General features: G+C 40.9%; 1 protein-coding gene across 1 annotated transcript in view; it reads left to right on the top strand.

Annotated features, from left to right (window-relative positions):
* adam12a (ADAM metallopeptidase domain 12a) overlaps positions 1-13,498 on the top strand; it is an 87,352-nt gene that overhangs the window by 34,323 nt on the left and 39,531 nt on the right. Inside the window, exon 4 of the mRNA XM_085360882.1 lies at positions 6,411-6,489. Coding sequence (XP_085217008.1) covers positions 6,411-6,489 — 79 coding nt within the window. The remainder of the gene's footprint in view (positions 1-6,410; positions 6,490-13,498) is intronic.

The following is a 13,498-nucleotide window of genomic DNA, read 5'->3' as shown; positions in this document are numbered from 1 at the left end:
TTTATCAAAAGTCTCCAAACAGTTTGAAGTCTTCTCTCCGCAGTATTTTGCTGTATTTTTTTTTTAACAACTTGTGCGTGACTTTAGCTCAGCTCTCGATTTGCCTGTATGCTTTGACATTTAGTTGTTGCCATAATCACATCACAAGTTTTCAGTACAAGTCTACAGTTGTGTGTCATAATCAATAAAAAAACTGGTGCTTCATTAACATATAAAAACTCTGAAATGTTTTCTCCAGCATGACTTCTAAGCAGAATGTTTGACATTTAGGACCTTTCTTTTGAGGTCAGCTTTCACCCACAAATGAGACTCCCTCTTCCTGTTGATTGATTAGGCTCTGGCACCGATTCATCAAGTCTGTTTCAATTAATGTACCTCACATACCTCCCCATTTTAGACCCCTGGCATGCGAGCAGAAGAAACCCTGATGAAGAAGACCGCATGCAACAAAAATGTGGAATTTATTGGTACATCACTGTTGGTCAGCAAGCCTCGTGTTTTCTCAGTTACATTTCCAACCAGGAATGTGTTTGAAAGGTTAGTCCTCTATTTAAAAATTCCCTTTATATAAGACTTTGTGTATATCCTGACAGAAGAGGCTGACAACGCCGAACAGAGATACAACATAGAAAAAAAATATATAATTTAATGCAGAAAGAACAGGAGTGACATTTAGTTGCTGGCATTCAGGATTAGTGTGAAGCGACTTCATTGTCTTTCTGTCTGCAGTGTCAAAACTACTGACAAGCAAATCCAACTCTATCCTCACCTAATGCATTTTCTTTCAGAAAGTTATATGGATGCAGCATGACAAGGTAAAAACATGACAGTTGTAATTATGTGTACCTGTCGAACAGATGCAGAGAAGTTAACAAACACATCTCTGGTTTGAGTGTTTTGAAAACAAGTCGATGCCGCAGTAGCACAAAGTCTGTGATATTTTGCCTCGCACTGTGTCCCATTTTGAAGTCGCTGAGCCTTTGTGGTTGTCTGGTTCTCAGGCTGCCTGCATTTTCAGACTGATTCTGTAGCTTTAATAGCCAGAACATGAAAACTTGTTAACTCATAGCGCCTCTCCCTCATTGCTGACTCCCTGTCACTCAAGCAGAGCCCTGCTGGAAGCCCGTCCTCTGGGTAATGCATTTTAAATGGGAGGGCGTGACCCTCCTCTCTCTCCATTTGCCTATGCCTCATTAACTTTGCGCTGATTGATAAACAGTGAGCTGCTGCTGCAGCCACGCGGGGCGAGTGGCTCAGACACTTAATGCAGTTGGGTGGTGGTTCATTGCTTGGCATGGATTAGATGCACCCATAAGTATTGTCAGCTGGGTGACATGCAGCGGAAGGCTTTTTGCACTTTGAAGACTCATTGTTGTAAAACCCATTAAAGATCTTTCTTATGTGCTCTTCTACTTTTAGCACTTTATTATGTTCTAGTCTCTTTACTACAAAACCTTCTTATGTTCATACAGTGTTTATGCTTTTCTTGTATTTCTCCAGTTTTTGATTAAAAATCCCCACCTTACACTTTGTGTCAGTAATGAGGGACAAAAATTCACAGTCCTAGTTTTAGCACTTAGGCATATTACGCTGATATCTTCCGAAGTTACACCCATTTTAAAACAGAATTTTCCCACTTCACTTTGCTCCACTGCATTATGTATGCTTTATATTCCTGCTGCTAGCACCATTTAAAAAAATTACTCCACTGATATTGCAGTAATATTTCATCCGTGTTCTTCATGACAACCAATACTAGATTTTTCCAACTTATTTTAGGGAGCAAGAAAATTCTGCTGTTGATATATCAGGTGACATTTTTTGTGTTGAGCCAGTGTGCTACTAGTACAAGTCCAAAGTCCAAGTAGATGAAGAGGGTTTCATCAGGAACGGCATGTGGAGTAAAATCGTAGCTAAATTAAACACGCTGATCATAAGAATATGAGATTTCTCTACCAGATCGGTTGGGCTCAGGTTAACAATGACTGCCTTTGGTGCTGTTGGCCAACAGGTCGCCAGTGGAAACTGTGCTACTATTGGCTGCGGAAAAAGGAAGAGGAGGATGCTATGGCAACCTTAAAGAGAGCAGCCGAAAGTAGAATCTAATATGCAGAGAGATCTGGCAACATATCATCCCCATGCTGGCTCCTGGTCAAGTCACACATCCTTCTTCTCACTTAGAAATCCCTCAATTCCCTGGCCGGTCAGTACCTGTTCGACCTCCTTTAACCTGGCATACAAATCTAAGTTATTGTAACTACTACTTTTTTATATAGAAGAAGAAAACATTTCCATATCTCCATATAGGTCTTCCAACTAAAAGTCAAAGCTTAAAAACATCACTAAGATCAACAGTTTGATTAGGATTCTTGGAGTCAATTTGTAATTATCCAAGATGCTAAACTCAGACTGATACTCTTGTTAGTAGACAGACCCTCCCCTTTAGCGAATCTGCATGTGCACTGTAGCTTGTATCTGCTTCCACTTAATATTATGCTATATAACATCTTCTTTCATTTCAATGATGATCATTTTTAATAATTATCTTCGCTATATTTCCTGTAGCTTCTACTAGGCAGTCTTGCAGACATTAAAGGTTAGGTTACTAAGCAGTTTAGATCATTTCATCTCATGCTCTGGGTGTTAGTTTCATGATGAGCTTTGCATTAATAAAAAGATTTGTTCTGTTGTCAAAAATAGCTACTATCAGTTTAAGAAACATAACAAAACAGAAATCTTTTCTGTTTTTCATGGTCTGGAAAAAGCAACTAGGTTTCCCCATGTTTCTCATTTGCTGCAGCTTCTTCAAAAGCATTCTGCAGCAAGACTGCAAAAGCATATGAGGACATCATAGTCGTGGCATAGCTATATTGTCTTCCTGTCCATTTTAAAATTCAGTTTAAGATATTACTGATTTTTTTTCATGCTCATAATGGATAGGCCCCAGTTTATATCATCAGTCTTATGATATAAGATTTACATTAATCTCTTAGGTCTCTCAGACCCACTGGTACACATCTCTTACATGTCCCAAGGGCACCCCTCAGACAACAAGGCGACAGAGCCTTTGCGGTCACTGCTCCATCTTTGTGGAATCAGTTTCTCTGCTCTTAAGCCTAGGCTCAAAACCCACCTTCATTCTCTGATTCTCTGGCATTTCAGCCTACTAATCTCACATTTACTGTTGCGTCTACTCCCAACCGGTCACGGCAGATGGTTGCCCCTCCCTGAGCCTGGTTCTGCCGGAGGTTTCTTCCTGTTTAAAGGGAGTTTTCCTTTCACACTGTTGCCAAAGTGCTTGCTTATAGGGGGTCACATGATTGTTGAGTTTTTCATTATAGGGTCTACCTTACAATATAAAGTACATTGAGGCGAGTGTTTATATATATATATATATGTATGTGTGTGTGTGTGTGTGTGTGTGTGTGTGTGTGTGTGCGTGTGTGTGCGTGTGTGTGTATAAAAAGCTGTGTTTAAATGTTTAAATGTTCTTTGTAAAAAGATTTCACCAGCTTGAACATTAAAGTCTTTCTTTATTGGCAAATATGGGCCAATCATAGCTGTCAGCTGATATTATAGTTTGTACACTAATGAAAAGCAGATCCTGTCCAGTAATTTATCTGTAACCAATCTCAGACCACACTGTATATTTCTTTCTTTTTTCTTTTCTTTTCTTTTTTTTGTTGTTGTTGATGTATTGTTGCATGAAACCGATGTGAGCTGAAACTTGCTTGTCTTTATTTGGAGATATTAATTGGATTCCCTCTGTGTTTAAATGGAATTGTGAGCAGCTTCTGTTTTAAAAATGATCCTCACTGTTGCGGTCAAGGATGCTCCGAACTCTGAGAGAGTCAAATGAGTATAAATCAAGGGCTACAGTACTTCAAAAGTGAACGACTATTCTCTTTGTTAAGCAGTCTGGTAAGCTTAGGTCCTAACTTTTCTGTTACTTACACTCTGCAGTGAGTGAACCCTTAAAGGATTTCTCCTGTGATTCTCCTGTGTTAGGAAACCACTAATTCCCTTGCGCTTATTCATCGAAAGCCACAAGAACGTAACATATGGATGACACATGGAGGTCTGCAACATGTTTTTTCATGCCAACACTCAAGCGGCGAGGCAAATGCATACGCGCATTCACCACATCATATTGTCTGTTGTGGGCAGATGTTGAACTCGTGTGTTCAACTGAGTGCATAGACCTAATTAAGACTGTAGAAACACATCATTTTATTTGGCTCTCTCCTCTTTGTCCTCGCTTTGATCTAGTGATTATTACCAGTTCATTGGCTCTGTAGAGGACTGGAGGGTGGGGAAGCATTGTGTCTCATGCTGACAGCTCCCAAACAAAATAACCCCCCTACCCGGGTTGTTACAGCTGAAACTCCCAGCTGGGTTGTCAGTGGTGAGGTCAGTAAGAGGATCCAGCTGCCTGCTGAGGTTTGTTCCTCTGCTGTGGATTAGCACCAGCCAAGCATCTGCTAATGTCCTGGAGAGTAATACAGCACATGTGCTCACTGTATGTACAGTACATGGACACTCTCATGTTTGTTTGCACAAATACTGAGCACAAATGGAGATATGTTCTCATCAACACAGGAGGGGGTGCACACAGTTTTTTTGGCTCATTGATTTCTTTCTGCATGTGATCCACAGCACCCCAGCTGAGTATCCTTTCCTCCACCAGAGAAAAGCCTAGTGCTCAGGAACCTCTCTAGGTGGGGTGAGAAAGGCAGCCAACATCATAATAAGGCTGTGATGGTATTTTCTTTGTCTTGCGGTAAGAGGAGAGCACAACCCAGAGGTTATCTGGTGTACTCATGCCATAATCTCACCCTGTTGGCTCATAAAGGCCACAGGAGGCTCTTTAGGATTGTGGGTTTTTGTTTCAAGAGAAGTTGGACTTAAACTTTGATTCTACAAGTAGCTACTAGGAACAGCACAAAGCATCTAAAATCAAAATGCTGCATTTTAGTGTGTTTTAAAAATGTATAGATTTGACAAAACATAACCGTTAATGTCTCCACAAAATCTGACATCTTAGGTGTGTAAAACAAACATGTTAATCACTATACCACAGAGCCATTAATGCTAAAAAATAACCATAGACTTAAAGATGACCAATGTGAAAGTGCCTTAAACGTGCATCCTTTCTGTTATCCAGTAGGGGGCTCTGGCTTTTAAAAAGAAGTCAAACTGCGTAGAAGTCTATGAGAAATTCTCACTTAATCTATAATCTCAATAAATAGTTTATGGTCCCAATCACCAGATTTAAGTCTTATATGATAAAATATGATGCGCATATTTGAAATTATAACAAGCGTATCATTATAACTAGTGATATGCTAATTGCTTATTGGCTGTCCTAATGGTGATTAGGACCAAAATTCTCAAGTTAGGCTTAAAAATATGACTTCACCAACTCATGTGTGATGTCTGTGTGATTCTGCCAGGAGCTATAACTTGACTGAAAAACATAAATGAAATGTAAACTGAGTTTGCTACCAGCCATGTAGCCTTATTGTTGACAGAGATACTGTAAGTAGATGCTTTGTCAAAATTAGAGGAAAGAAGGTGGCAGGTTCCTCATTTCCACACTATTGCAATTTCTTCTGTTTCCAGTGAATAACAATCAAATTCCATCCTGTATTTTCTACCCGTCTTTGTGTCAAATAGACAATCCTTATAAAATATTAAGTGGGTTGGTAACAGCTTTTCTTTTATGATAAAAAATCCTCTAAAAGGCAAAATGTCTTGATAATAGTAAAACATGCAGGACTCACTTACACTGAAGCATTAAACTAGCATGACTGTTGGGTCATAGGTTATTTTTGGTTTTAATTTATAGGTTAAAAATAAATGAACTGTGATGGTAGACTGAGTTTTACAAGTATCTCGATACACCTCTTCATTTTATTGAATCTGTATTTTTATTCTCAGTGCTAACTTATACTTTTTGCTCATTTTTTATTAAGTGTGGTTATACCTATATGGTTCCTTCATTTAAAGCACAGTGTTATTTATTCCCAGTCGTTAAAAAAAGAAAAAAAAAATCAACTCATGACTTGCTGTTGTCTGCAATGTGTAAACTAATTATTGTTCCATTTATTTCACATGGAATGAGTTATTGATTGATATTGAATGCGTCTTCATGGTGTTGGGAAAGTGAATTAATAGAAAACGTCACTTCGGCCTCTTTTGAATGTGTTTTTTTCCCCTTCATGCCTTCTTCTCGAATCAATTTATGCTATCCTAAAGCAGTTTAAAGTTTTAAATCAGACTGTTTATCTTCCATGCAGGTCTGGCTGTGGTTGAATGGCTTAAGACATTGTGATTGATTTTTTGTTTTTTTGGATGAAGCCCCCAAGGGTCAGAGCTGAATGTTTGTTGTCTTTGTTTATCCTTTCTAGGGGGCTCTTTGCAAGTAACTATACAGAAACCCATTACCTGGAAGATGGCAGCGCTGTCACAGGCGTTCACAACTTCACGGTATGTTTCTTTTTATTTTCTGGGTTTGTGGGTGACAAAACAAAGTGATTGAATTTCGAACATTCTTACATTTTCTTCTATGTTACCTGCCCAGCAGCTCATATGAATGTTGACCTTTTGTGAAACTCTTCCTCTGGATAGACTCTCCTTCGCTGTGCTAATATTAGGGTCCGTGAGAAAGTAAAGGAAACTTTGATATAGCAGTTAGAACCGCTTTTAAAACCACCTGGAATTGTGCAGTCATGCGCACATAGAGGACAATCCAGGTGAGTGGGGCCATTTTCAGCCGACAGATTCATATTTGATGAAATGAGAAGGCAGATAGAGGTCAGAAAATGCACTCTGTTTTAGGCAACAGCTCAGATCTTTCTTTTTTTTTTAATGGATTGGATCAAAACAAATCCTAAAGAATTGTTTGTTATGAAGGAATCTAAGAAAGATTGAATTGGTGATCATCTAGGTGCAATCTGAAAGCCACAGTGACCATGAAATATTAAGCACCTATCAAGCATTCATGAGTTTCCCACTTTGAAAATTAAGAATATATAGATATGAAAATATATCTCTAAAGTATAACAAATCACTTGTAAATGTTAACCATGAAGAAATCAATTTAGACATAAAGGGATTACATAGAGAAAAGCAAAGCTTCTGGTTGGTTGCATGATGCTCCCGTATGAGGAACACACTGTCTGCCAGTTCAAATTTAAACTTTACTTCAGCTGTGACTAAAATATTTTGACCGTTAGATACACAGCGTGTCTAGTGATCACCAGACAGAACGTCTTTCTTTGTCAGTGCAGCTTTACTTCCTCTCACTTGGCTGTGTTGACTATGTGTGGTTTGATTGTATTATTTGAACGTGCATGTGATGTGAAAAACAGCACAACAAATAACAGTCAGGACTACATGCGAAACAGCAGAGCAAAGCATGAATTTGTCTGCACTGACACAGACAAATGTTTTCTTATGCGAGCATATGGCCGGACAATCTGTCAAACAGCTTTGCTACAACTGAGGTAAACACTCACCAGCCACTTTATCACATACACCTTGCTAATACAGCCTTGGGCCTCCTTTTGTCTGCTTAATTCTTAATCTGCAGAGTCAATAAGATGCTGGAAACATTCCTCAGAGATTTTGGTCCATTATTGACATGATAGGATCACAAAGTTGCTGCAGATTTGTTGGCCGTGATGCAAGTCTGCTGTTCCACCACATCCCAAAGGTGCTCAATTGAATTGAGATCTGATGTTCATGGAAGTCATTTGAATGCAAGCAACTCATTTTCATATTCAAGAAATGATTTTCGAGATGGAGCTTTGTGACATGGTGTGTTATCAGAAGTTAGGTACACTGTAGTCATGGTCAGCATCAATGGTTTTGGTCAACAAAGGATCCCAAAGCGTTCCAAGAAAATATGGCTGGATGATTAGACATTTGCATTAACGAGCAGTTGAACAAGTGTGCCTAATAAAGTGGCCAGTCAGTATTAAAAACAGAAAATAAATGTTTCTTCATATCCGACACAGAAGGCATGATTGGGAACATATTCTTGGCACAAATGAAACCTCATAGAATTGAAGTACCTTCTTTGTTCTTGGCTTCAGTGCTGTAATAAATATTGTTCATATTCATTAAGCTCAAATAGGTTTTCTCCAGCAACATTTGTTCTGCTTTTAAATGCTGCCGGTCTCTCAAATTTTCTATGGATCCATAAATACTCTAAAATATTACAAATGGATGTAAAGAAAATATTCATCTTTTGAAGAGGTTTTTTTTTTTTTTTGAGGTTCAGAAAAAGAAAGGCTATTATAGCACAGAGTAATGAATGAGTTTGATGCTGCTGAACCATGAGGAGCAGTTTCAGTCCCTATGAAATAAAACTGCCACCAGCTTGCTTGATTTCAGGGATTTGATTATCAGCAGTTTGGAAAGCAATTTAACGTTGCATTTTCATTTCGATAACAATAAACGGTCTATGAGGTCTGTGTGTAAAAGGCCTAGCAGACTTATAGCTGAAATGCACAAAAAGATGAGATTATTATATTCGGTAACGTCCAACCCACACAGCAAAATGATTTTCCACTCGAGACCAGAGTTGGGTCATCCCTGGCAGGACTTGGCCAGCTCATCAGAATTGCTGCCATTCCAGAGCACAAAGACAATGAAGGAGTTGTAGTGGAGTGTGAGATACAGAGTCCGCAGCTGTGGGTGGATAAATAGCTTCCCATTTTCCATAGCTATCCATTAATTATAAAAGCTGCATAATGTTTATGTGGACAGAAAGAGTAACAATGATCATAACAATAAAAATGACACACAGAAAATAAAGAATAAATGTCTATGTTACAAGTTTTGTGTGACTACAGCCGATATACAAATAAAAATTTGGGAGAATGGATGAAGCCAGACGCAGGAATGTGGCATTTTGCCTCATGTTTGCATTTCTTTTGTGGAGACTTTTGTGGAGTCTGCAGTAGTTGATTAAAAGTGCGGACACTTCTGACCTCCGTCCCTTCTCTCATTCCTCGCTCATGACCACAGCCAGTTCTTCATGGGAGGATCTTTTTACTGGAAACAACCAGATCATTCGAGACTGATCTGTAGTTAATTTATTTGTCCTGCCGGCAGGGAGGAGACTGATATAGTGATCTGGGCAAGGGATCTTGTGGGTTCAGTTCTGTGTCAAAGGCAAGGTACTGCTGGGAGTGACTTGAGTATGAGTCAGCTCTCCCACCATCGTTCCCATTATCTGTTTTACACAGTCTCCCTTTCTCACTAAATCTAAGTCCACGTACAATCCAATAAATACATAGCATGTAACAAAAGCCATCTACTGGGAATATGAATGATTTCCATGGTTATTAAAGCAGTAACAGAATAATAAGATTGTGGTTATAATAAACAATGTAATGTTCACACCCAGGATTTCCACCCACAATAATCTGGATTCTGGTTATTAATCCTCTGTATTTCAAATATGAATGCATAAGCACTTTCCTGTCTTCCTGCAGAAACCTTAGGAACAAAAAGTCTATTCATATCCTTTATATCAATGCATCATAGTCATGATCTCATCAAAGAAACATGAGGTGCGAGCATTAACTGAGTGTACTAAATCCAGCCCTACTCCTCTCTGCTAAACTATAATTTCATATTTCATGTAATGTGCTTTCCTGTCCCTGCACCTTTTTGCCCGACTATAATGGATTGCTCTCTTTTCTGTCCAGTCCACCATCAGAAAGTGTCCGCATAAAAGTTTCCAAGGTTTCGGTCCACTTCTCTTGTGAAATACGCTGCACAAAAGTACCGAACCACCTACGCTTTACACCTACAGGAGCTGCTCTGCCATGGAAACCAATGCCATGAAACTCCCAGTGGACAGTTTTTGTGTTGCACTGCAGTTGATAGTGAAATATCTAGAAACAAAAGAAATCTCCTGAGCCGACTTGCTGCACCAGTGGCATCCTAGTAGAGTGCCATACTTGTGAAGAATGACCCGTTCTTTCGCAGGTATTTCCAAAAGCATGCTAGTGTAACCCCTGGTCAGCTTCTCTTTCCAGCGCTGTGTGAATAAAACTCTCTGGACTCGAAGTGGGTAGAGCTCAGGCGTGATTTATTCCCCTGCAATAACATGGGACATGAATAACCATGGGTTTCAGCAACAGGATTCCGCCCAAACACAGCGAAAGCTTCATTGCTACTAACGATAGGCTTATGATCGTATAGTGGAACTCTTAGTTTTCCCAAATAAATAAAAACAAATATTGATTGAAAAATAAAATGGCAACAATACTTATCACGGAAAATAAAATAGAAACATTACTGCGTTGTGGTTTAGATAACAAAAGAAAAATTAATTCACTTAAATGCACATTCATGTAAATATAAATAAACCAAAGCCAAAATTCCCTTTTACGTACAATAGTAAATGGAACAATGCTGCCATCTACTGGGCAAACTTAATAAGCAATATGTCTTAAACAGAATTAGCCTGCAGCTCAACCATATACATGTTTCAAAGTACACATACCTGCAATAACATGGGACATGAATAACCATGGGTTTCAGCAACAGGATTCCGCCCAAACTATTGAGAGAAGTTTCAAAATTATTAGACACGACAGCCTCCTCTAGCTGTTAGCCGCTAGCTCCACGTGTCCATTTTTCTTACCGTCTAATCTATTAACTGCAAAACACGGTCATAAACCTGAAATCTACTCAAATACTACCGTATGGGCAGTTCATGCAGTTAGTGCACTGTCATATTAGCTTCAATGAGGATTTTCAAATATGTTTTAAACTCATGCTCTGTGAGAGCGGACGGAGAGGAACTTACCACAGCGAAAGCTTCATTGCTACTAACGATAGGCTTAGGGGGTAGCCCGTTTACCAGTAGCAGACTTCCGCTGCGGATTTTCAAAATAAAAGTTCCAAAATAAACCCATGGTTGCGATCCCAAGTTTAACAGGAATTTAACAACAACAAAACCATATCCATTCTTTTACATCGTTACATACACCCCCCTTAAATTCTGTTAAACTCCAAACCAGTTCAAGGGAGTATCAAGGGCCAGAAACAAAAGAACTATGAACAGCAGGTGCTTCGGGGTAAAATCGATACACTAATATTAATCATTGTCGATACAGAATCGTTTTATATAAAAGTGTCGAGACATTGGGTGGTACCAAGCCCAATACCTTCAACAGACTAGAGAAGATGCCATCTACACCTCCTTAACATCACATATAAGAGCACCCGAAATAATACTCCAAATCACATCCTGGACCACACAAAAAAATAAGTCGAAAGATACATGAAACCAAGTCAATTCCCTCAGAGCTAAAACATACTAGTCAGAAATGCAAAAACTGACCCTGAAACAGAAGAAGTTTCCTCAACTTTCTGCGCTGCCATCTCACAAATCAGTCTCTTGGGAGGCCTAACACTTCTCCCATACCTAGTGATAGCTAGCCCATCCATGCCCGCCTGAATAGTCTGAGGCTGTGTGCAAATAGCAAGATCTAAGTCAACATCAGCCATGGGAACCACAGGAGCCACGGCAACAGGTTCAGAGCCTTGACGGAGAGCAGCATCACTGATCACGGGAGCAGGCAAGGGGAATTCACTAATGGAGTTTTCAAACACTTCAGCATTAACTTCAGGGGGTGGGTCCTCCGCTGCGATAGAGCCACTGCTGGGGTCCACAACGCAGAGAGAATGGTGTCCCACGTCGAGGGAACCTTCAACTTCCACCGGCTCATTAGCGAGACCCTGTATCTCTGGCGTTTTCAGCAGCCAGTCCAGTGTCCTGTCATGATGATCCATCTGTGTTGACCTCACAGACCCTTGGTCATCTCCACTGTTCGGGTTCCCTCCGTCCAAGTCATCACGGGAGGCCAGACTCCCTTCCACACCTAAGCCCAGGAAGTTAACAGGGAGAAGGAGGTTCCTGTGTACAACTCTTTCCTTGCCTGTGTGGCTCTCTCTTATCCTGTACACATTGATCCCAGACCTAACTGACACAACATCATAAGGCGTGGGATCCCACTTGTCGGCTAACTTTCTTTTTCCCCTTTCACCACGATTGGCCAACAACACTCTATCACCTACAGCCAGAGGTGAGCCTTTGACTTTGCGGTTGTAGAGTCTGGCATGGCGCGCTTGCTCGTGAAAAGCGTGGTTCTGGGCAATCTGTGAGGCATCAAACAGGTCTTTCCGCAACCGTGAGACAAACTCATGGTGGCTGATCACATCATCATTTTGCAGCACATGTTGGAACATCATGTCAACAGGGAGGCGTGGGACTCGCCCAAACATGACATAAAAGGGGGCCAAACCAGTCGTCTCATGCACTGTGCAATTGTAGCAGAACGTGAGAGTGCGTAACATCTGAGGCCACCTAGCCTTGGCTGTAGAAGGGAGAGTCCTCAGCATATTCCCAAGTGTCCTGTTGAACCGTTCAGTGACCCCATTGCCCATAGGATGATATGGCGTAGTATGCGATTTCTGCACACCTGCCATCTCTAAGAGGTCCTTCAACAGTCTGCTCTCAAAGTTTGATCCCTGATCCGAATGAATCCTCTTGGGAAAGCCATAAACACAAAAGAAATCATCCCACAACCTGCGTGCGACATGTTTTGCAGACTGGTTTCGGCAGGGGAAGGCATGTGCCATCTTGGAGAAATGATCGGTTACGACCAGGACATCCACTTTCTTATTATCGCTGAGCTCAGCAGTCCAAAAGTCTATGCACACTAGCTCCATCGGCTCTGACGTCTGGATGTTCTCTAGTGGTGCACAGGCATGAGGTTCAGGTGTTTTTCCAACCACACATCTCTCACACTGTCGAACATGGTTGGTTATGTCTCTCTCCATCCCGACCCAGAAAAACCTCTCACGGGCGAGGGAAAGTGTTCGTGCCTGGCCCTGATGGCCTGCATTATCATGAAGGCTGAGGAGGACTTGAACCTTCAGGCTATCAGGAACAACAAACTGAAAAATCTTTCTACTCAAGCTGTGATGCCTTATCACCCTGTACAGGATGCCGTTCTGTACTTTAAGCTTCTTCCACTGCCTGAGAAGTCCACCAACACCACCTGGTTCTGAAGCTGCTTCTCGCCTCGTAGCCTTCCTTTTTCTTCGCACATAGAAAAGGACTCTGTTTATTGCCTGATCTTGTTGCTGAAGGCTCGAGAGCTGGCTTTGGGGAAGAGGAACGACCGGGTCCACCTCAGGGAGCTGTGATAAAGGTGGGTTGACATTGGTCAAACCATGGTCACACTGCGCACTCAGCACAGCTGACACCTCATCAGCATCGATCGAACCCCTCTCGCTCTGAAGGTCGCACTCAGAAACAGAGTCTGGTGAGTCTGGCTCTGTGTCTTGAACAATGTGGCAGTTGTTAGTCAGCCGAAAAGCATCCTGCACAGTACCTCTCACAACCCCGTTGACCTCATCTAGCAGGGCAACATAAGGTTCTTTCAGCAAACGATGACCAATACAT

The sequence above is a fragment of the Diplotaxodon limnothrissa genome, linkage group LG8 (assembly GCF_057381915.1).
Source record: "Diplotaxodon limnothrissa isolate DT_005_m linkage group LG8, D_limnothrissa_male_GT1.1, whole genome shotgun sequence".
NCBI lineage: Eukaryota > Metazoa > Chordata > Actinopteri > Cichliformes > Cichlidae > Diplotaxodon > Diplotaxodon limnothrissa.
The sequence above is the reverse complement of the archived record's forward strand: the minus strand, read 5'-3'. Positions and strand labels throughout refer to the sequence as shown.